The 21,030-nt window shown below is 39.9% G+C and overlaps 2 protein-coding genes across 3 annotated transcripts in view; one reads left to right on the forward strand and one right to left on the reverse strand.

The window, feature by feature from the left end:
- The window catches only part of LAMB1 (laminin subunit beta 1), a 70,488-nt gene extending 68,898 nt beyond the window's left edge, over positions 1-1,590 (forward strand). For both annotated transcript variants that reach the window (XM_041773308.1, XM_041773309.1), the window contains exons 32-33: positions 990-1,149; positions 1,307-1,590. In XM_041773308.1, coding sequence (XP_041629242.1) covers positions 990-1,149; positions 1,307-1,443 — 297 coding nt within the window. In that variant the 3' untranslated portion in view covers positions 1,444-1,590. The remainder of the gene's footprint in view (positions 1-989; positions 1,150-1,306) is intronic.
- A 3,233-nt stretch (positions 1,591-4,823) lies between these two features.
- The window catches only part of DLD (dihydrolipoamide dehydrogenase), a 38,184-nt gene continuing 21,977 nt past the window's right edge, over positions 4,824-21,030 (reverse strand). The window contains exons 9-14 of the mRNA XM_041722900.1: positions 10,191-10,381; positions 7,982-8,152; positions 7,551-7,740; positions 6,787-6,924; positions 5,666-5,755; positions 4,824-5,576 (exon numbers count right to left, since the gene is read on the reverse strand). Coding sequence (XP_041578834.1) covers positions 5,511-5,576; positions 5,666-5,755; positions 6,787-6,924; positions 7,551-7,740; positions 7,982-8,152; positions 10,191-10,381 — 846 coding nt within the window. The 3' untranslated portion in view covers positions 4,824-5,510. The remainder of the gene's footprint in view (positions 5,577-5,665; positions 5,756-6,786; positions 6,925-7,550; positions 7,741-7,981; positions 8,153-10,190; positions 10,382-21,030) is intronic.

The following is a 21,030-nucleotide window of genomic DNA, read 5'->3' on the forward strand; positions in this document are numbered from 1 at the left end:
CACCTCTTGCTGCTCACTTGGAAGGTACTGTGTTGTGCAGAGAAAATCTCCTACAACCCAAATTTTTTCATCAGAAGCCAAGTAATCCTTAAACATTTGCCCCCTGAACATGTGTTTTATCTCCAGAGAAACCTTTTGACACTTTTAAGGGGAGTGTTCCAACCGTTAAATGAATAGTTAGGGAGTTACAAACTGAAATATAGTCAAGATTTTTCCTCAACTTAATGTAGCTTTTAGCCATTACAGAAGGGGGACTTCCTTCTACCTCTGCTTGGGGAAGAGAACAAAACAGTAAGAAAAGTGGACTACCCTACCCTGTTTTTTCTATCATGGTTTGTACTTTCGTGCGGTTCTGAGAGCATAAATCAGAGCATTTTTCACAAGTATCCTTTTTACAGAGCATTTTTAATAAAAATATAGCATTTGATTATAATCAGATGAACGACTCCCCAACATTGAAATCCTTATTATCAATGGCTATGGTTTGAACAGCGTTTCTCAAAAGCAGCACCTGCTGCAACCACCTTGTCAAACCCACACAAACTTCTCATCTCCTCACCCATCCCTGTGTATGCTACATCTCCCCTTTCCTTTCCTTCCCTTAAATCTCTACACACCCTACACTGGTCCTCCTATCAGCTCTTCAAATGGGCCTTTTTTGATTCCCAAGTGTTTGGATCACAGTGAATCTACTTTACAGAGAAAATCTACTACTCTGCCTCCATATAACTGTCCTATGACACAGCCAGAGAAAAGTGCTGACAGGAGAAAGGTCCCTTAGCCCTGGAGACCCACTACAACTCCAAAGTATCTTTCAGATCTTTCATTAAGAAAATTCATGTCAGTGTTGTTATTTAATTCCACTGTTTCAAAATAATTACTTACACCTAATAGCTTAACGCCTGAGTACCCTTCCAAGCTTGCCACAATGACACTCTTAATGTCCGAGATTACATTTATCACCTCTCTGTGTCTAAATGGAACTGCAGGCTCTGGACAATGAAGTTGATGAAAAGTATAAGAAGGTAGAAAAATTAATTGCCCAAAAAACCGAAGAATCAGCAGATGCCAGGAGGAAAGCGGAGATGCTACAAAATGAAGCAAAAATACTTTTGGCTCAAGCAAACAGCAAGCTGCAGCTCCTGAAAGGTAGGTCTTAGGCTCATGCTTTCACAACGTAAAGAGAAAACATGCATTGAGTTATTTAAAAGGTTGAAAAATTATTTAGTCTTAGGCTTTATAGGCAAAAACGATCAGTAGGAGGTTGAGATTATAGTGTAATTTACTCATTTTTTATCTCCCACAGATTTAGAAAGAAAATATGAGGACAATCAAAAATATTTAGAAGATAAAGCTCAAGAATTAGTAAGATTGGAAGGAGAAGTCCGCTCGCTCCTAAAGGATATAAGCCAGAAGGTTGCTGTTTATAGCACCTGCCTATAACAGAGCAGGAGGCGGCTTGAAGGTGACTGAGGTGACCAAAGTAAAAGAGCTACATTTTAAGATCTTCAAAATAAAACTCATTACCTATTTAATGTTTTTAATCACATTTTGTATGAAGTTCAATAAAGTACAGTCCTTTTGTATAAATATATATTTAGTATAATTCTTAAATTTTACGGATTTAGCGTTCATGAATCCCTTTTAAGCAAGGGTACTGTCAATGTAAAGATGGTTTTATAAACAGATGGCCTCCACAGGCCCCTGCTCTCTGTTTTGTCTGTGAACAGGCTGTTTGCTAGGTCAGTATCCTCCACAAATCTGCCCCCTAAATCACCTCCCAGTGGGATGCCCAGGTGGAGGGTAAGGATACAGCCTGAGCCCCACCTTCACCATTTCAATGGTTGCTCCAATCTCCAAGACTCCTCTAAGTATTCCTTGCTCTGAGAAAGAGAAAAAGCAATTTTTAGAAAATTAACATTGTGGCTTTGAAGTGTTAGCAATCCTGGCCCTGTTCTAGTGGTGAGGTGGGAAGGTTTAAATTAAATCCAGCCAGAGTTCATGAACATTGCTCCTGCCAACTGAGCTGTGCCAATCAAAGTACAAAACGATGCTGTAAGTTCTGTGTTTTTAGTTTGTGAAATCTAATGAAGTTCAACATAGATTCTCTGCTACCATCTGTGAGGCCAAAACAATAAAGAAAACAATTGTATTCCAACTGCCAAACCTATGTCAGCTTCATAGCTGAGCTAGCTGGGTAACAGGCCAAGCCCTATGTGTTTTTTTTCACCAATAATTCTTAGAGCAAGACAATTCCTGTGTACTACTTAACAGCCACCCACACATACGACGCAGCTGCATTTGAAGCCCCGCCTGAACAAAAATTATGTAAACAGATGTAATTTAAACAATAAGGCAACCTCCCCCTCCCTCAAGGCAATTATTTGTCACTTTCATTTAGGTAGAGATCCTAATACCTAGCAAAGTGGTTTTACCTCATTATCTACTACAGCAACTAGTTCCCCCCCCCCCCTTAAAATTAAGTATTTTGGGAGCACTTGGGGTGGCTCAGTGGTTGAGCATCTGCCTTTGGCTCAGGTGGTGATCCCGGGGTCCTGGGATCGAGTCCTGCTTCGGGCTCCCTGCAAGGAGCCTGCTTCTCCCTCTGCCTAGGTCTCTGCCTCTGTGTCGTGTCTCTCATGAATAAAATCTTTTAAAAAAGAAATCTTTATATTCCTTTTTTAGCTAAACAACGAAAGATGTCACTTTGAAATCACTCATTTTAATCAGCTCAGGGAATGGACAATTGCCATCCTTACAAGCCAAGAAAATATTGGGAACTTAGTCAATAATAAGTGAATATTTGAAATTTTTATATCCACAAATTCACTCACCTACACAGATTTAACTATTTTGTTTCTATAGCTAGCACTTCATATTAAATTATATTTCTATTTTTTCTCTAGAGTAGGGGACATGTTTGAAGTTTATTTTTTTTAAAGAGTTTTATTTATTTATTCATGAGACACACAGAGAGGCAGAGGGAGAAGCAGGCTCCATGTAGGGAGCCCAATGTGGGACTCGATCCTGGGACTGCAGGATCACACCCTGGGCTAAAGGCAGGTGCTCAACCGCTAAGCCACCCAGGCATCCCCATGTTTGAAGTTTAAATAAACTAGCACTTCACATAGTATTGGGATTTCAGATTTTAAAATACAAAGGTCATTTCTAATAATGGCAAAGTAGCACATATCAGACCAGCTCTCTTGCTAATAACAACTGCCAACTCTGAACGGAAATACACATTTTTAAAAGTAAAGGTCCCGGAGACCAACCAGCAGCAGGCAGAAGGTAGAGGGAAGCTAAGACAGCAGTGGGTGAAACCAATTCCCATTTCTAGGGTCTTTCACCTGACAGTGGGTCACAGAAGTATCATACTGGGCAGAAGCCAAGCTTTACTGGTTATGGAATCAGAAGACAGAGTTGGAGGCAACTAGAACAAACTATGAAAGGAGAGTCCCACAAGATAGAGGCATGGTGGGGAGGGCCTCCCAACTCTGCATATCGTTTGCCCAGTCTCCGGTTGACCTCTGAACTACACATGTAGGGCCAGACGTAATCCAGCCGAGGTATAGCTGAAATAACTGGGTAGATCCTTTAGCTGCTGCCCTCCAGCAAAGACAATGGAATTGGGAGCTGGGGTTCAGCCAGGTTAACTGCCTACTGAAACAGAAATTGCCTATTTTTCAGAGGTAGGTAACAGAATCCAGAGTCTTTACAATGAATAATTCACAATGACCATAATACAATCTCAGACTAGTGGACACAGAAGGAAAAAGGGAAATGTGACCTACTAACGATGCAATTAAAACCTGAAGATGACTCAACATTTTCCTTCTAACTGTGAGCGACTGATAGTATCCTAGCCCACTTTTTTTATTTTCTTAAATTGTTATTTATTCATGAGAAACACACAGAGAGGCGCAGAGACATAGGCAGAGGGAGAAGCAGGCTCCATGCAGGGATGGAAGCCTGATGTGGGACTTGATCCCGGGACCCCATCCCAGGACCCCAGGATCACACCCTGAGGCAAAGGCAGATGCTCAACCGCTGAGCCACCCAGTCCCCCTGCCCGCACAGCTTTTCTGCTGATACATTCTCTAAACTTTCCTTAAGCTGCAATCATGTTGAGCATCTATGGTTTGCATATTTCTAGTACTTTAATTTTTCCTTTTTCGAATATGCTATCCTAAATGTGAGAACTACTTAAATTTAGTTAACATTTAAGACTTTGATACTGATAGGTTTCAAGGGCTGGCTATTTTAAACATTAATGAACAGGGATCCCTGGGTGGCGCAGCGGTTTGGCGCCTGCCTTTGGCCCAGGGCACAATCCTGGAGACCCGGGATCGAATCCCATGTTGGGCTCCCGGTGCATGGAGCCTGCTTCTCCCTCTGCCTGTGTCTCTGCCCCTCTCTCTCTCTCTCTCTCTCTGTGACTATCATAAATAAATAAAAATTAAAAAAAAAAAAACATTAATGAACAGATACGATTTTATAGCACTCTTTAAAGAAACAGTCATTTACCCAACCATGGATACACTGAAATCGACAGAAGACAGATTAAATTTTCCCATATGAAAAATAAAAATAAATTTTCCCATATACTGTGTCTCCAAAAGTGAACGCTCCACAGTTAGTCGGTATCGCTAAAACAGATGAAAGGGCAATGACCTTTCAAATACCTAAATGTTGTCCTCCAGTGTGGTAGAAAGAGACATCCAGGCCAGAAGAGGAGTAATAAAGAAAAGTAAGAAGATACACTACAGGTAGTCATAAAAGAACTAGGACCATCTGGACATCCACTCAAAACAACCAGTAAATGAATATTTAAGACTGTTTATTTCTGTATTTTCATTCCCCGCTGTAATACATTTGTGTCTTCATTTAATATATGAATTTCACAGATCTACCTCCTTAATTTGGTTAACTGCCTACAGACTAGACCTTAATGGGTGCTTAAAAATTTAAACATAAATTCTACCTCTAAACTGCAAGAATTTGGAGATTAAATAAAGAAGTGAGAGACCATCATTTATTTACATCATTTTGGTTTATACATATTTTAATCTTACTCTAATGATTAACTATTTCCAATATGAAAACCAAGTTTAAAATAACTTGGTCACCTTGCTTCAAACACAGCTGGTTCACATATTCTACACCAGCTCCATCACGTAAATCCAACTTTACAATAGCAGAGATAAAAGCTACGTAACATAAATTCAGTGAAGTTGAATCTTTCAGAAACTGCATGAAAATAAGGGTTGAAGAAAATTTTCCAGGATGCTACGATAAGTAGCTTTCTTCTGCAATATTAATGCACTGAAACAAAATATTAAATTTATTTAAAATAGATGAGATTATTCCATTCTGTCCAAACCTATTAAAGCCTTCCAAAAGTTTCATAATTCAGTCCTAAAAATTCTTGGAGACGTGAGCATTTCCTGTACAGGAATGTGACCTCCACAAAGCTCCCAGGAAATTTCAGAAAAATATAATCTTCTAATTTAAAAGTTGATCGATTTGCCAAATGATGCAGCCAGGTTTGCTTCTCTAAAAGCTTCTGATAAGGTCTGCAAGGGAAGAAATTTAAAATTAAATACCAAATATCTGGGTGAGAAGAAACTTGTAGCCATTAATTCTGTATATTGTCAATAATTACCGGATGCGCATGGCAGACTCTGGCTATATCTTCACAGGATGCTCCATACTCCAGTGCAAGAGCAGCTTCATTCACCATTTCACCAGCGCCCTTTAAAATAACAGACCAAGTAATTTTCTTCCCATGGCAAAAACTACAAGCTAACAGGATTCACGGTTCGAGCAGTTAACTGTCTCCAGTCAGGAAAAGCTTAATAGAAAAGGTGGCACAGAAGTGAAGAGTCTGGGCTCCGGAGCCAGCTGGCCTGGATTAAAATCCTACCACTTCCTCAAGTGTAACACTCTGTGTTTCCCTCCATTTATTCACTTCAAAAATGGAAGAGCAACTCCTGCCTCCCAGAATGGTAAAAATTAAAATGGTTATTGCATGTATACAGAGAAGAATGTATTAGAGAGTAAGTAATGTTTTATCATCATCATGTCAGATCCCTAGGGCAGGTGCGTACTGCAGGTTCGGTGGTAGGAAGGGCTTCCCTTAGGAGGTAACATTTGAGCCCAAACCTCACAGGAGCCAGATGTACAAAGACCTGGAGGCACAGCATTCCAGGCAACAGGTCGTACAAGAACAAAAGCTCTAGCACAGCCCGGGTGGCTCAGCGGTTTAGCACCGCCTTTGGTTCTGATCCTGGAGACCCAGGACCGAGTCCCATATTGGGCTCCCTGCATGGAGCCTGCTTCTCCCTCTGCCTGTGTCCCTGCCTCTCTCCCTCTCATGAATAGATTTTTTTTAAAAATCTTAAAAAAAAAAAAAAAAAAAAAAAAAGCTCTAAAATGGGAACATTTGCCTGTTAGGAAACTGAGCGAAGGGGCATGAGGCAGGGAATTAATGAGGTCAGGAAGGCAGACGGGACCAGTTATCTGTAACAGCTTACAGTGGAAAAGGGCCACTGGAGAGTCTTCAGCAGGCACAGGACCTGTTTCAAGAGTTAGATGAATGTCAGTTGCAGGATGGAAAGCAGATGATGTGACGGGCCAGCCTCTGAGCATGCTGCTGGTCACCTTATCAGAAACAAACTTCTGCTGGTAAATACTAACCCCAGCATGTAAAGAACAGGTGGCCTAAAAGTAAATAGCAATGCTTTCCAGAAATAGTAATGGGATTTTGGGTTGTATGATACTCACTGGTCCCAGAATGTGTGCTCCCAACACCCTGTCCGTTGATTTCTGCCCCAGAATCTTCACCATGCCATCTGTGTCCGCATTTGTCTTAGCTCTGCTGTTAGCAGCAAAGGGGAATTTCCCAACCTTGTACTCAATGCCCTGTGAGAGACAGAAGAGGAGAACCTAGATAAACGGAAAAAACACATTCCTGCTGGTAAACTCATCTACCATTTATTGAGAACATAAATCCTAAGAAGGCAATTCTTCAGAGTACATGGAGGGCAAGACCAAAACTGCTTACTCATGAAATACATTTTGTGTGCAAACAACAAACAAATGCAAATGTCAGTCTATCTGGGTGTATTTCAAAGGAAAATATAAAAGCTCAGGAATTAACTAGTTTGCAGGCAAGTGAACGATTTCCTCTACATTACTAAAAAGGAGAAAAATATAAAATGTTCTACAGGATTTCAAAATGCATTAATGCAATAATAAAATGAGTCACAGGGCAGCCCTGGTGGCGCAGAGGTTTAGCGCCACCTGCAGCCCAGAGTGTGATCCTGGAGACCCAGGATCGAGTCCCATGTCAGGCTCTCTGTATGGAGCCTGCTTCTCCCGCTGCCTGTGTCTCTGCCCCTCTCTCTGTGTGTCTCTCCTGAATAAATAAATAAAATCTTTAAAATAATAAAAAATAAATAAAAAATAAATAAAATGAGTCATAGCATCCAGTGTCATTAACCCAACTCATGCACTGGAGTTACAGCTACCCCTGCATTCAGAATTACCTCTTCTTTCAACTGCTCTTCTGATTTGCCAACCCAAGCAACTTCAGGGTGGGTGTAAATCACTGATGGAACACAGTTGTAGTCAATGTGCACAGCACCGCCAGCCATTCCTTCAACACAGATAATGCCTTCATCCTCTGCTTTGTGAGCCAGCATTGGACCAGCAACCACATCACCAATAGCATAGATACTACCACAGAGATGAAAAGAAACACAGTGAACCACTGCCATCACAGATATTCATCTTCATTATGCCATGGTAACAAAAGTTTCTAGTTACTAAGTAGCCAAAAAAATATTGTTCCCACATACGTGTCTACTGTTCTTCCCCAAAGCCAGTGCATTTAAACATGGTAAAAGTCTTATTTTTAAGACAGTGTTTAAAATAAATGTTTAAATTTTTGAAAATGCAAATAAATTATCCAACTTACTTTGGAATTTTAGTTTGGAATCTGGTATTGACTGGAATTCTACCTCTAGGATCTAGTTCAATTCCAAGCTCTTCTAGTCCCAAGTTCTGAGTAAAGGGTCGTCGGCCGATGCAAACCAAGAGTACGTCACATGTGATAACCTCGGCTTTGCCACCAGAAGCACCTTCAATACTAGATGACAAACAGTATGTCACCGTTAAAGTGACCGTTAAATGTGCATGGACATAAACAGCTGACAGAATGAGACCTGTAAGACCTGATGTTTCCCAAGTGTTGCTGACACTTCTAACAAACAGGAGTCAGGCAATATTAAAACTACAAATCCTCTAGAGGTCTATCATTAAAACCTCACAATTATAGGTAGAAAAGCACATGTTAATAACCCAGGTCTTGAGTCAGAAAGATCAAGCGATGGCTCTGCCCCTCGCTTGCTATGTGACCTTAACTAAATAATTTCATCATGTTATATGAGTAATAAAGAGAGCCAGGCATATAGTAAACAATCCCGTATTACTGATCTCCCCATGTATCTTTTTTTTTTTTTCTTTTTTTTTTTTCTTTTTTTTTTTTAAAGACACATTTATTCAGCGTCATGATCAGACTATTACATTTAGCAATCAACAGCATGGGTACAAAAAAAAAATCTACATTAAAACCCTTTGTTGGAATGCTTTACACTTTCCACAGAACAGAAACTAAAATAACCTGTTATACAATGAGTCACAAATACAGTCCTCGAGTTTTTTGCCCATACACATGAGTATTGTCTAAAACATGTCTTCTTTGTAGCAGCTAGGCCCTGCCACCACTGTGCTTGGCTGAATTCACAAATCTGTTGTAACCTGTAGCTTCCCTGTCACTTCTCTGGCTCTCCTCTCCTGCTAAGCTTTGTTTCCTGGCAGTAATTAAAACCTTCTGCCACTGCCATAGCTGCTGCTGCTGCTGCTGGAACCGCCATAGCCACCTTGGTTTCGTGGTTTGGCAAAGTATTGGCCTCCACCACCATAGGGGCCAGAGCTTCTGCCTCCAAAATTTCCTCCTTTCATGGGTCCAAAATTTGAGGATTGATTGTTGTAATTGCCAAAATCGTTATAGCTTCTGCCACCTCCAAAGTTGCTTCCGTCATTACCAAATCCGTTACAGCCATCCCCACTGCCACCGTATCCACCACCACCTCGACTGCCACCGAAGCCACCTCCACCACTGAAGTTCCCTCCACGACCAAAGTTGTCATTCCCACCAAAACCACCTCCACGACCACCACCAAAGTTTCCAGAACCACTTCGGCCTCTTTGGCTGGACGAAGCACTAGCCATCTCTTGCTTCGATAGGGCTTTCCTTACTTCACAGTTGTGGCCATTCACAGTAGGGTATTTTTGAATGACAATCTTGTCTACAGAGTCGTGGTCGTCAAAGGTCACAAAAGCAAAACCTCTCTTTTTGCCACTGCCTCGGTCAGTCATGATCTCTATCACTTCAATTTTCCCATACTGTTCAAAATAATCTCTAAGATGATGTTCTTCAGTGTCTTCTTTAATGCCACCGACAAAAATCTTTTTCACAGTTAAGTGGGCACCGGGTCTTTGAGAATCCTCTCGGGAGACAGCCCTCTTTGGTTCCACGACTCTTCCGTCCATCTTGTGCGGCCGGGCGTTCATGGCCGCGTCCACCTCCTCCACGGTGGCGTACGTGATGAACCCAAAGCCTCTGGAGCGCTTGGTGTTGGGGTCTCTCATTACCACACAGTCCGTAAAGCGTCCCCCATTGCTCAAAATGGCTCCTCAGACTCTCATCGGTCGTTTCGAAGCTCAAACCTCCGATGAAGAGCTTCCGCAACTGCTCGGGCTCTTTGGGAGACTCTGACTTAGACATGACGGCGGTGGGAGGGGAGACTTTAACGATGCTTACTCAGCGGCGTCCAAGGGCAGAAGCTCTCCCCATGTATCTAATAATACTGAGTTTTGTGAAACGTTGAGAGTTTAAATATTTCTGATTGTATACTATGAGAAAGTAAGAACACTAGATTAATTTTCCTAGCATCAACTTAATCATGAATTTCAATGGACTGATTTAATAAGCAATATGGAGTTACACTAAGCAATAAAATGGCCCTAGGTTGTAACAAACTTTGATTCTGAAAAAAAAGGGAGTATTTTTCTTAAGCACACAGATAAAGATATTGTATCAAAAGCATATGCAGCATACTTACGAAACATCAATTTTTCCATCTGACTTCTTGGTAGCACCAGTAACTTTTGTATTCAATTTAAATTTAAATCCTTGTTTTTGGAGGATGCGTTGAAAGTTTTTAGATATCTCCATATCAATTCCGACTCCACCAACATGACCTAAAAACTCAACTGCTGTCACATCTGCACCAAGTCTCTGCCAAACTGAACCCTGTAAGTAATAATTTTTAAAACTCATAAAAATAAAGGTTTCTATAGCAAATATTTACTGACTGAAGCATCATAAAGAATTTGTCAGATGTTTTTCTTTAATATGTCCCTGTCAGAAGCTCTGAGGTTTAAAATGAACAGTGGCACATAAATATGCTTCATATATTTCATGTATTCATTTGTTCATTCCTGCAACATTTATTTATTGAGCACCTACTATATACTAGGCACACATCGATGAATGAAATGCTGCCCCCAGGGGGCTTATACGCTGGTAGATGAGGCAGATAAGTAGAATTCATGGAGAGGTTAGTAGAGCGCTCTGAGAAAATATAAATCAGGAAGCGGAACCAGGACTGCTGGGAGGAGGAAGGCTGTAGTTTTAAAGAACATGGTCATTGGGGAAAGCTTTGCTGTGAGTGACGTGTGTGCAAAGACTTTAAAAAGAGAGAGAATGAACTACACAGGAACTGCTGGAGGAAGAGGGGAACAAGTGGGAAGGAAGGTCTTGAGGAGAAAAAGCCTCTTCCTCCTACTAACCACTGGTATTTATAAAATGTTAAACTGGCTTCAGATTTTCTCAACAAAAATGTGCTTATTTTTTTTCATTCAAATTATAACTTAAAATGTTAAAAACCAGCATGCAGTTTAACAATTATAACTTCAGGATGCCTATCTGTGAAATCAGCAAGATGAACATAATTTTATAGCATTATATAAAATATGAAAAACTATGAACCTATCCTTTCCAAGAATTTGTACTAAAATCAAATTTTAATACAACTGTATTAAAATCATCCAGTAATTTAAAATAAGAGGTTGATCTTTCCAAGTAGGTTTATGCATTGTTCTGAGTTTTGGGAATGAGAGCTGAGTCAACTAAAGGCAGTACAGTGGCACTTAAAATCCAATCACAAGCAAATACAAAAATTAACTCAAAATAAATCATGAACCTTATTGTGAAACCCAACACTATCAAACTTATTGATGAAAATGTAGGAAAGAATCTTAGTGACCCTCACTTAGGGTCACGCAACACCGTAAGAAGAAAGAAAAAGAGAAGAGAAGAGAAGAGAAGAGAAGAGAAGAGAAGAGAAGAGAAGACCACGTCAAAATCGAAAAATTCTCCTCTTCTAAAGCTAATATTAAGAATACAGAGAAGCCACAGACTGAGAAAAAAAATACTTGCAAAATCTCTATGATAAAAGATCCTTTGCACAAAGATCTCTCAAAATAAACAAAAGAAACCCTATTTAAAAAAAAAAAAAAGAAAAGATAAACAGGTACAGCACAAAAGACAATGCAGAGATAGAAAATAAGTCCATAAAAAGATCCTCCATATTATGAGCCAGTAGAGAAATGCAAATTAAAACCCCTAGGAGATACTACTACACACATCACAATGGTTCAAATTTCTAAAAAGGCACCACTACTTCTGCTGGTCAGGAAATACAACAGCAACTTACAGGGCCTGTGGCACTGTACACACTTGGCAAAGCAGAGCTCCTCGAAAGGCTAAACACAGAACTCCCATTCCATGCCTAGGTATCCACGCAAGAGAAATGAAAACAGATGTCCAGACAAAACGTTCACAGCAGTATTAGTCATAAACAGTCCTGCAGTGGAAATGAGCCAAATGTCCATCAGCCAATGAATGGATAAACAAAATGGGCTACAGCCACAGAACGGAGTATCTGGCTCTCAAGAGCTAGGAAGTATATACATGAACCCTGAGAGCATCATGCTAAGCAAAGAAGCTAGAGACATATAAGTCCCACATATTGTATGAATCTCATTTAAAGAGAAGTCCAAAACAGGTAATTCCACAAAGAAAGAGGGTTAGTGGTTTCCAAGGCCTGCAAAAAGGGAGGAATGTGGAGTCACTGCCAGTGGCCATGGTGTTTGTTTCTGAGGGGACAAAAATGCTCTGGAATTAAGACTGTGGTGACAACTACACAACTTTGTGAACATACTTTAAAAAAAAAATCATTGGGGATGCCTGGGTGGCTCAGTGGTTGAGTGTCTGCCTTCAGCTCAGGGCATGATCTCAGGGTCCTGGGATCAAGTCCCATACAGGATTCCCTGCAAGGAGCCTGCTTCTCCTTCTGCCTATGTTTCTGCTTCTCTCTGTCTCTCATGAATGAATGAATAAAATCTTAAAAAAAAAAAAAAATCACTGAACTGTACAACACTTTAAATGGGTGAAGGATATATGAACTATATCTCAATGAAGGTGGCAAAGACACACTCCTCTGAATCTAAACTACAAAGTAAGAAATAGTAAGAGTATGTTGAATCAACACTGTACACGTGAAACTAATAATATATTCCATTACAACTCAACAAAAACAAGAGGGGGAGAAAAAAAGAACATGTGGTATATATACACAAGAATACTATTCAGCCATAAAAGAGAACAAAAATCGGTTTTGACATTCCAACAACAAAAAGAAATAATAAGAAAATGGGAAATGATAAGCAGCAGCATCTTGAACTCAAAGTCAGGAACAAGGGATCCCTGGGTAGCTCAGCGGTTTAGCGCTGCCTCCAGCCCAGGGTGTGATCCTGGAGATCTGAGATTGAGTCCCATGTCAGGCTCCCTGCATGGAGCCTGCTTCTCCCTCTACCTGTGTCTCTGCCTCTCTCTTTCTCTGTGTCTCTTATGAATGAATAAATAAGATCTTAAAAAAAAAGAAAAGTCGGGAACAATGAGCAGAGAGAGCTAGACAAATGCCTTCCTCTTTAGGAAAATGGATTTCAAAATCCATTTGAAATAGGAAAACTCCGGTAGTAACTACCAGATATTATGTCAGGCTTTGTGTTAAAGCTTATTAGATATCAGAAACTGGGTTAAGTGTTTTATATCTATTACCTTAATAAATCCCAACAATAACCCTATGAGGCAGTTACTCTTACTAGAACGGGGATTTTTATGCTGAATCAACTAGTTCAGAGCAGCTCACTCATTTAACAAGGACACAGTGTCATTAAAAGGCAGAGCCAAAAATTCAAATTTAATTATTTTTTTTAAAGATTTATTTATTTATGATAGACAGAGAGAGAGAGAGAGAGGCAGAGACACAGGAGGAGGGAGAAGCAGGCTCCATGCTGGGAGCCCGATGTGGGACTCGATCCTGGGACTCCAGGATCGCGCCCTGGGCCAAAGGCAGGCGCTAAACCGCTGAGCCACCCAGGGATCCCCCAAAAATTCAAATTTAAATCTGATTCAAAACCTACATTGGTTTTTTTTTTAAGATTATTTTTATTTATTTATTCATGAGAGACACTGAAAGAGAGGAAGAGACACAGGCAGAGGGAGAAGCAGGCTCCATGCAGGGAACCCGACGTGGGACTCGATCCCGGGTCTCCAGGATCACATCCTAGGCTGAAGGTGGCGCTAAACCGCTGAGCCACCCGGGCTGCCCCAAAACCTACATTCTTAAGCACTACATTAAAGTGGTACGGAAAAAGGTTAACTATGAAAAAATAAAAAGATGGTCACATGACTAATCTTTATGAGAAAGTAAATAAGTACAGTGTGTTATCTTCATTAAGCAGTTAAGCTTAAGGGTCTGCCTTTGGCTCAGGTCATGATCCTGGGGGGTGGGTGGCAAGGGGGAAGCCCTGCTTCTCCCTCTGCCTGCCACTCCCCCTGCTTATGTGCCCACTCTCTCGAGAGGTCAAATAAATATTTATAAGCAAAATTTTAATAAAATAAAAAATCTTTATAAAAATATCCAAAAGCAAAAATGCTAAAATGAAAGAGAATTATGGCTTCAGGATATTATTATACTTACCAAGAAAAGTAAAACTATGTTATTCCTTTTTCTTGCTCATTTTATCCACCCAGGAGTATGATTTTCAAAGTGGAATTAACAGGGTATGAAATACTAAGCAAGGTAAGAAAACTAGTCATTTTTGATAAGTTAACTCTCCAAACAAATCAGATCATAATTTGATGACAGACACACTGTAAGTCAGTGAACTTTGCCAACTTAATTAGTATAAGGGAACTGTCAAATGGAGCCAGACTGGCAATAAACTGCCTAACATTTTCAAAAGGGAAAAGAATAGACTCTGGAAAATAGACTCTGAAATGTGGAACAGAGGTCAACCCCTGCTAAATACTAGAAGAGATGATTAAATAGCTGGTTTGATAATCATTAGATACTACCTCAAGTCTTCCAAAGAGGTCATACAAACTATTTTCTGAAGGCTTTTCTGAACTGGATAATAATATAGGGTATTTTTATCACCAAAGTCTTCAATAAAAAAAAAAAAAGAAAGAAGAAAATCTCATATCCCTTAGATGAGATGGATCAATGGAGATTTAAATATACTTATAAACAGGTTAAAAACTGTAGAGTCAGATGGCTTTCAATACTTCATACTGACATGAAAGACACCAGGGACGGTTTCATTAGCCAACTTATAAAAGATCAGAGGATAGGCCAACATGCTTTTAGTTAACATGCTTCCCACACTTATGAATTACACACAAGAAAAGGCAGTTAAGTGTAAGGACGACCGAATCAAGACAAAGACTGGAATAATGGGTACAAGTGAGCCTTAGGTTTAAACAAGGATAAAAAGGTTCAAAATTCTTATTTGGGTTTATTTACTTATTTAGGTTTAAAAACTAAGAATTCCTCAAGCAAAAGATGTGAAGTTTTCAACTAACTATAAGCTCAATTAATGCTTTAAAAAGGAAAAAATAATTAAACTGATCCTGAAGGATTACATTAAACAAAGTAGATTACATATCAAAAACAAGTTCTCGGAAAAAAAAAAAAAACAAGTTCTCGGGACACCTGGGTGGCTCAGCAGTTGGGCCTCTGCCTTCCGCTCAGAGTGTGATCCCAGAGTTTTGGGTTAAGTCCCATATCAGGCCCCTCATGGGGAGCCTGCTTCTCCCTCTGCCTGTGTCTCTGACTCTCTCTGGTGTCTTTCATGAATACATAAAATCCTTAAAAACAAAAAAATAAGTTCTCTCCATTATCCAGAATATTATGCTTAGTTTTCAACACTATTTCCAAGTGACCCTGACTGACTAGACTGGATCAGAAGGATGCAACAACATAATGGATGCTATGCTAATCTACAAGATCTGGGTAAGCAACATTAAGGAAAGCAACAGAGATTGAAATATGAATGACACTAAGTCCCTGCCTTCAAGGCACTTATGGTCCTGTAGGAAAGGCAGACATAAACAAATAAATGGAATACACTGTTTATTAATTAGTAGCTGATACAAAGATGCAGACATATAGTAAAGACTCAAAGACAGAAAGACTTGCGCTTTCTCCGAAAAAAAAAAAACGAAGTCTGGGCTAAAAAGGTAACACCCAAGCTGACTTCTGAAAGGTATTTATTAACAAATGTTTACTCAGCAATAATAATAGCTAACGTGTGACTATTTAGTATGTATCAGCCACTGTGCTACAGGCTGAAGATGCAGTCAGTGAAACAGCCATGATCTCTGCCCTCAGGCAGTTGGTGATTTAATGAAGGAGAGAAAAATGAACAAGTACTATCAGTTAAGTGAGATAAATACTGTAGCAAGTACAGGTGCAATGGGACGCTCAGCAAGAGTTACTACCTAAGGGCATGTGGGGTAGTCCAGGAAGGTTCTGAGAACACAGAGACTGGGAGAGGAAAGCATTTTCCAAATAGAAGGCCTACAGATAAAAGAGAGGGTGCAGCTAGTTCAGAAACTGGTATTTCACTATATCTAGAACATAGTTTGAGAGGGAGAGGGGCTAAAAACAAGGCTGGACTGAGCCAGTGCCACATCACACTGGCCTTTCAACAACATTAAAGATTTTGGATTTATCCTAATGACTATCATTAGTTATTGAAGGATTTTTAGCAAGAGAGACAGGCTTATGTTCGTGTTACAGGAGAGGACTCTCCCCACTCTGGGGAGATTAGAAAAGGATGAAAGAAGTCAGAGAGTTAGAGTAAGAAATGACACTGGCCCAAAATGGGATCAAGTAGATGTGTCAAAAGAAGCAGCTATATTCATGAAATACGGGTCTTGAAGCATCATGTTAGGACCCGCTGACTGGCTTCATATGAGGCACGATGACATGACACAAATCATGTGTTATTCCCAAACTTCCAGCTTATGCTTCTAGATGAATGGCAGTATGACTCACTGAGATGAGAAATATTAAGAAATAGTTTTTGTTTATTTGGGGTTGAAAGAATGAAGAGGAAGAAGGAAAGGTTAAGTTATAAATTTACTGAACCCAGCGTCTGTGAGACCTGTAAGTAGAGATGCTGTTGGGCGCTTAGATATAAAAGTCCAGAAGTGTCCAAGATGGCAGCACAGAAGACTGAATTCACCTGCCACAGACAGATGGGGTTTACATCTACATTACAGCAGTTCCTCCTGAAGAACTGAGGAATGACTGAACAGCTTCTGTACAACAAAGGACAGAGGGACCATGCAGAGAACAGGGGGAGAGCCTGAGATGTGGTAACGATGGGAACTCGACTCCCCACATCACCAACTGCAGTAGAGAGGGACAGCACTGGGCAGCCCGGGTGGCTCAGTGGTTTAGCGCCGCCTTTGGCCCAGGGTATGATTCTGGGAGACCCGGGACTGAGTCCCATGTTGGGCTCCCTGCAGGGAGCCTGCTTCTCCCTCTGCCTGTGTCTCTGCCTCTCTCATGAATAAATAAATATTTTAAAAAAGGGAGGGGGGGAGAGGGACAGCACTCAGGAGCCATGTGCAGAATTGCCCACGCAGCAAAACGAAAACACAACTTTTTAAAGGGTCAAAGGACTATATAAGCGAAAAAAAACTCATTTACTAACCTTATAGCATGGGCTAAATGGACAAGGAATTGCTGGAAATCTCTCCAAAGTTGGAGATGCTGCCAAGTGCCACTGTTTACGTTCCCCCTCCACCTTCCTAGTGCAGGTAGCAGCAGGGGCCAGAAACTCTATATGGCCTTCTGCCTCAGTGAGCCCTGGGCCTATAGCCCACACCAACTCCAGCCATCCCCCACAAGGCCAAGGCACTCCCAGCTCCAGCCCACTTCAATGAGCACAATTATAAATGAGAAAAAAAAAAATTAGTTAAGGGGACCCAATTACAAAATGAATTACAAAATGTAAAATCTAACATATACATAAAACATGGAGTCTGGGAATAACATGAAAGTCCTAGAAGACGTTCAAACTTACATGACCATCAACTTAATACAGACTGTTATATAGTTAAGATGTTATATATGAACCTCATGATAACCACAAACTAAAAACCTGTAACAGATACACAAATACACAAAAAAAAGAGAAAAGGCCAAGCATAACACTAAAGAAAGTCATTAATCATAAAGAAAAAGAACAAGGGAAGGTACAGAGAAAAACTACAAAACAATGAGGAAACAATCAACAAAATGGCAATAAGTACATACCTATCAATAATTACTTTATTTTTTTTATTTTTATTTTTTCAATAATTACTTTAAATGTAAATAGTTTAAATACTCCAAAAAAGATATAGGCTGACAGAATATATAAAAAAACTAGATCCATCTATATGCTGAGAGATTCATTTCAAACCTACAGAAACATACAGACTAAAAGGGAAAGGATGGAAAAAGATATTCCTTGCAAATGGTAGAATGGTAGCCCCCCCCCCCCGCCAAAAAAAACTTACATTAGATGAAATAGATTTGAAAATAAAGACTGTAACGAGACAACGGCATTGCATAATGATAAAAGGATCAATCCAACAACAGGGTGTAACAGTTTCAAATATCCATGCACTCAATATTGGAGCACCTGAATACATAAAGCAAGTATTAACACATAAAGGGAGAAATCGACAGTAATACAGTAACAGTAGGGGATAGCCAACTTGCATCAGCGGAGAAAATCAGTAAGGAAATCATGTCTTTTTTTTTTTTTTTTTAAGATTTTATTTATTTATTCAGGAGACACACAGAGAGAGAGAGGCAGAGACACAAGCAGAGGGAGAAGCAGGCTCCATGCAAGGACCCCGAGGCGGGACTCGATCCTGGGTCTCCAGGATCACGCCCCGGGCCAAAGGCAAGCACTCAACCACTGAGCCACCCAGGCGTCCCGGAAATCATGTCTTTGAATAAGACATTAGACTAGATGAACAAAAAAGGTTAACTATGAAAAAATAAAAAGATGGTCACATGACTAATCTTTATGAGAAAGTAAATAAGTACAGTGTGTTATCTTCATTAAGCAGTTAAGCTTAAGGGTCTGCCTTTGGCTCAGGTCATGATCCTGGGGGGTGGGTGGCAAGGGGGAAGCCCTGCTTCTCCCTCTGCCTGCCACTCCCCCTGCTTATGTGCCCACTCTCTCGAGAGGTCAAATAAATATTTATAAGCAAAATTTTAATAAAATAAAAAATCTTTATAAAAATATCCAAAAGCAAAAATGCTAAAATGAAAGAGAATTATGGCTTCAGGATATTATACTTACCAAGAAAAGTAAAACTATGTTATTCCTTTTTCTTGCTCATTTTATCCACCCAGGAGTATGATTTTCAAAGTGGAATTAACAGGGTATGAAATACTAAGCAAGGTAAGAAAACTAGTCATTTTTGATAAGTTAACTCTCCAAACAAATCAGATCATAATTTGATGACAGACACACTGTAAGTCAGTGAACTTTGCCAACTTAATTAGTATAAGGGAACTGTCAAATGGAGCCAGACTGGCAATAAACTGCCTAACATTTTCAAAAGGGAAAAGAATAGACTCTGGAAAATAGACTCTGAAATGTGGAACAGAGGTCAACCCCTGCTAAATACTAGAAGAGATGATTAAATAGCTGGTTTGATAATCATTAGATACTACCTCAAGTCTTCCAAAGAGGTCATACAAACTATTTTCTGAAGGCTTTTCTGAACTGGATAATAATATAGGGTATTTTTATCACCAAAGTCTTCAATAAAAAAAAAAAAAGAAAGAAGAAAATCTCATATCCCTTAGATGAGATGGATCAATGGAGATTTAAATATACTTATAAACAGGTTAAAAACTGTAGAGTCAGATGGCTTTCAATACTTCATACTGACATGAAAGACACCAGGGACGGTTTCATTAGCCAACTTATAAAAGATCAGAGGATAGGCCAACATGCTTTTAGTTAACATGCTTCCCACACTTATGAATTACACACAAGAAAAGGCAGTTAAGTGTAAGGACGACCGAATCAAGACAAAGACTGGAATAATGGGTACAAGTGAGCCTTAGGTTTAAACAAGGATAAAAAGGTTCAAAATTCATTTGGGTTTATTTACTTATTTAGGTTTAAAAACTAAGAATTCCTCAAGCAAAAGATGTGAAGTTTTCAACTAACTATAAGCTCAATTAATGCTTTAAAAAGGAAAAAATAATTAAACTGATCCTGAAGGATTACATTAAACAAAGTAGATTACATATCAAAAACAAGTTCTCGGGAAAAAAAAAAAAAACAAGTTCTCGGGACACCTGGGTGGCTCAGCAGTTGGGCCTCTGCCTTCCGCTCAGAGTGTGATCCCAGAGTTTTGGGTTAAGTCCCATATCAGGCCCCTCATGGGGAGCCTGCTTCTCCCTCTGCCTGTGTCTCTGACTCTCTCTGGTGTCTTTCATGAATACATAAAATCCTTAAAAACAAAAAAATAAGTTCTCTCCATTATCCAGAATATTATGCTTAGTTTTCAACACTATTTCCAAGTGACCCTGACTGACTAGACTGGATCAGAAGGATGCAACAACATAATGGATGCTATGCTAATCTACAAGATCTGGGTAAGCAACATTAAGGAAAGCAACAGAGATTGAAATATGAATGACACTAAGTCCCTGCCTTCAAGGCACTTATGGTCCTGTAGGAAAGGCAGACATAAACAAATAAATGGAATACACTGTTTATTAATTAGTAGCTGATACAAAGATGCAGACATATAGTAAAGACTCAAAGACAGAAAGACTTGCGCTTTCTCCGAAAAAAAAAACGAAGTCTGGGCTAAAAAGGTAACACCCAAGCTGACTTCTGAAAGGTATTTATTAACAAATGTTTACTCAGCAATAATAATAGCTAACGTGTGACTATTTAGTATGTATCAGCCACTGTGCTACAGGCTGAAGATGCAGTCAGTGAAACAGCCATGATCTCTGCCCTCAGGCAGTTGGTGATTTAATGAAGGAGAGAAAAATGAACAAGTACTATCAGTTAAGTGAGATAAATACTGTAGCAAGTACAGGTGCAATGGGACGCTCAGCAAGAGTTACTACCTAAGGGCATGTGGGGTAGTCCAGGAAGGTTCTGAGAACACAGAGACTGGGAGAGGAAAGCATTTTCCAAATAGAAGGCCTACAGATAAAAGAGAGGGTGCAGCTAGTTCAGAAACTGGTATTTCACTATATCTAGAACATAGTTTGAGAGGGAGAGGGGCTAAAAACAAGGCTGGACTGAGCCAGTGCCACATCACACTGGCCTTTCAACAACATTAAAGATTTTGGATTTATCCTAATGACTATCATTAGTTATTGAAGGATTTTTAGCAAGAGAGACAGGCTTATGTTCGTGTTACAGGAGAGGACTCTCCCCACTCTGGGGAGATTAGAAAAGGATGAAAGAAGTCAGAGAGTTAGAGTAAGAAATGACACTGGCCCA

This window comes from Vulpes lagopus, chromosome 11 (assembly GCF_018345385.1).
Source record: "Vulpes lagopus strain Blue_001 chromosome 11, ASM1834538v1, whole genome shotgun sequence".
Classification (NCBI taxonomy): Eukaryota; Metazoa; Chordata; class Mammalia; order Carnivora; family Canidae; genus Vulpes; species Vulpes lagopus.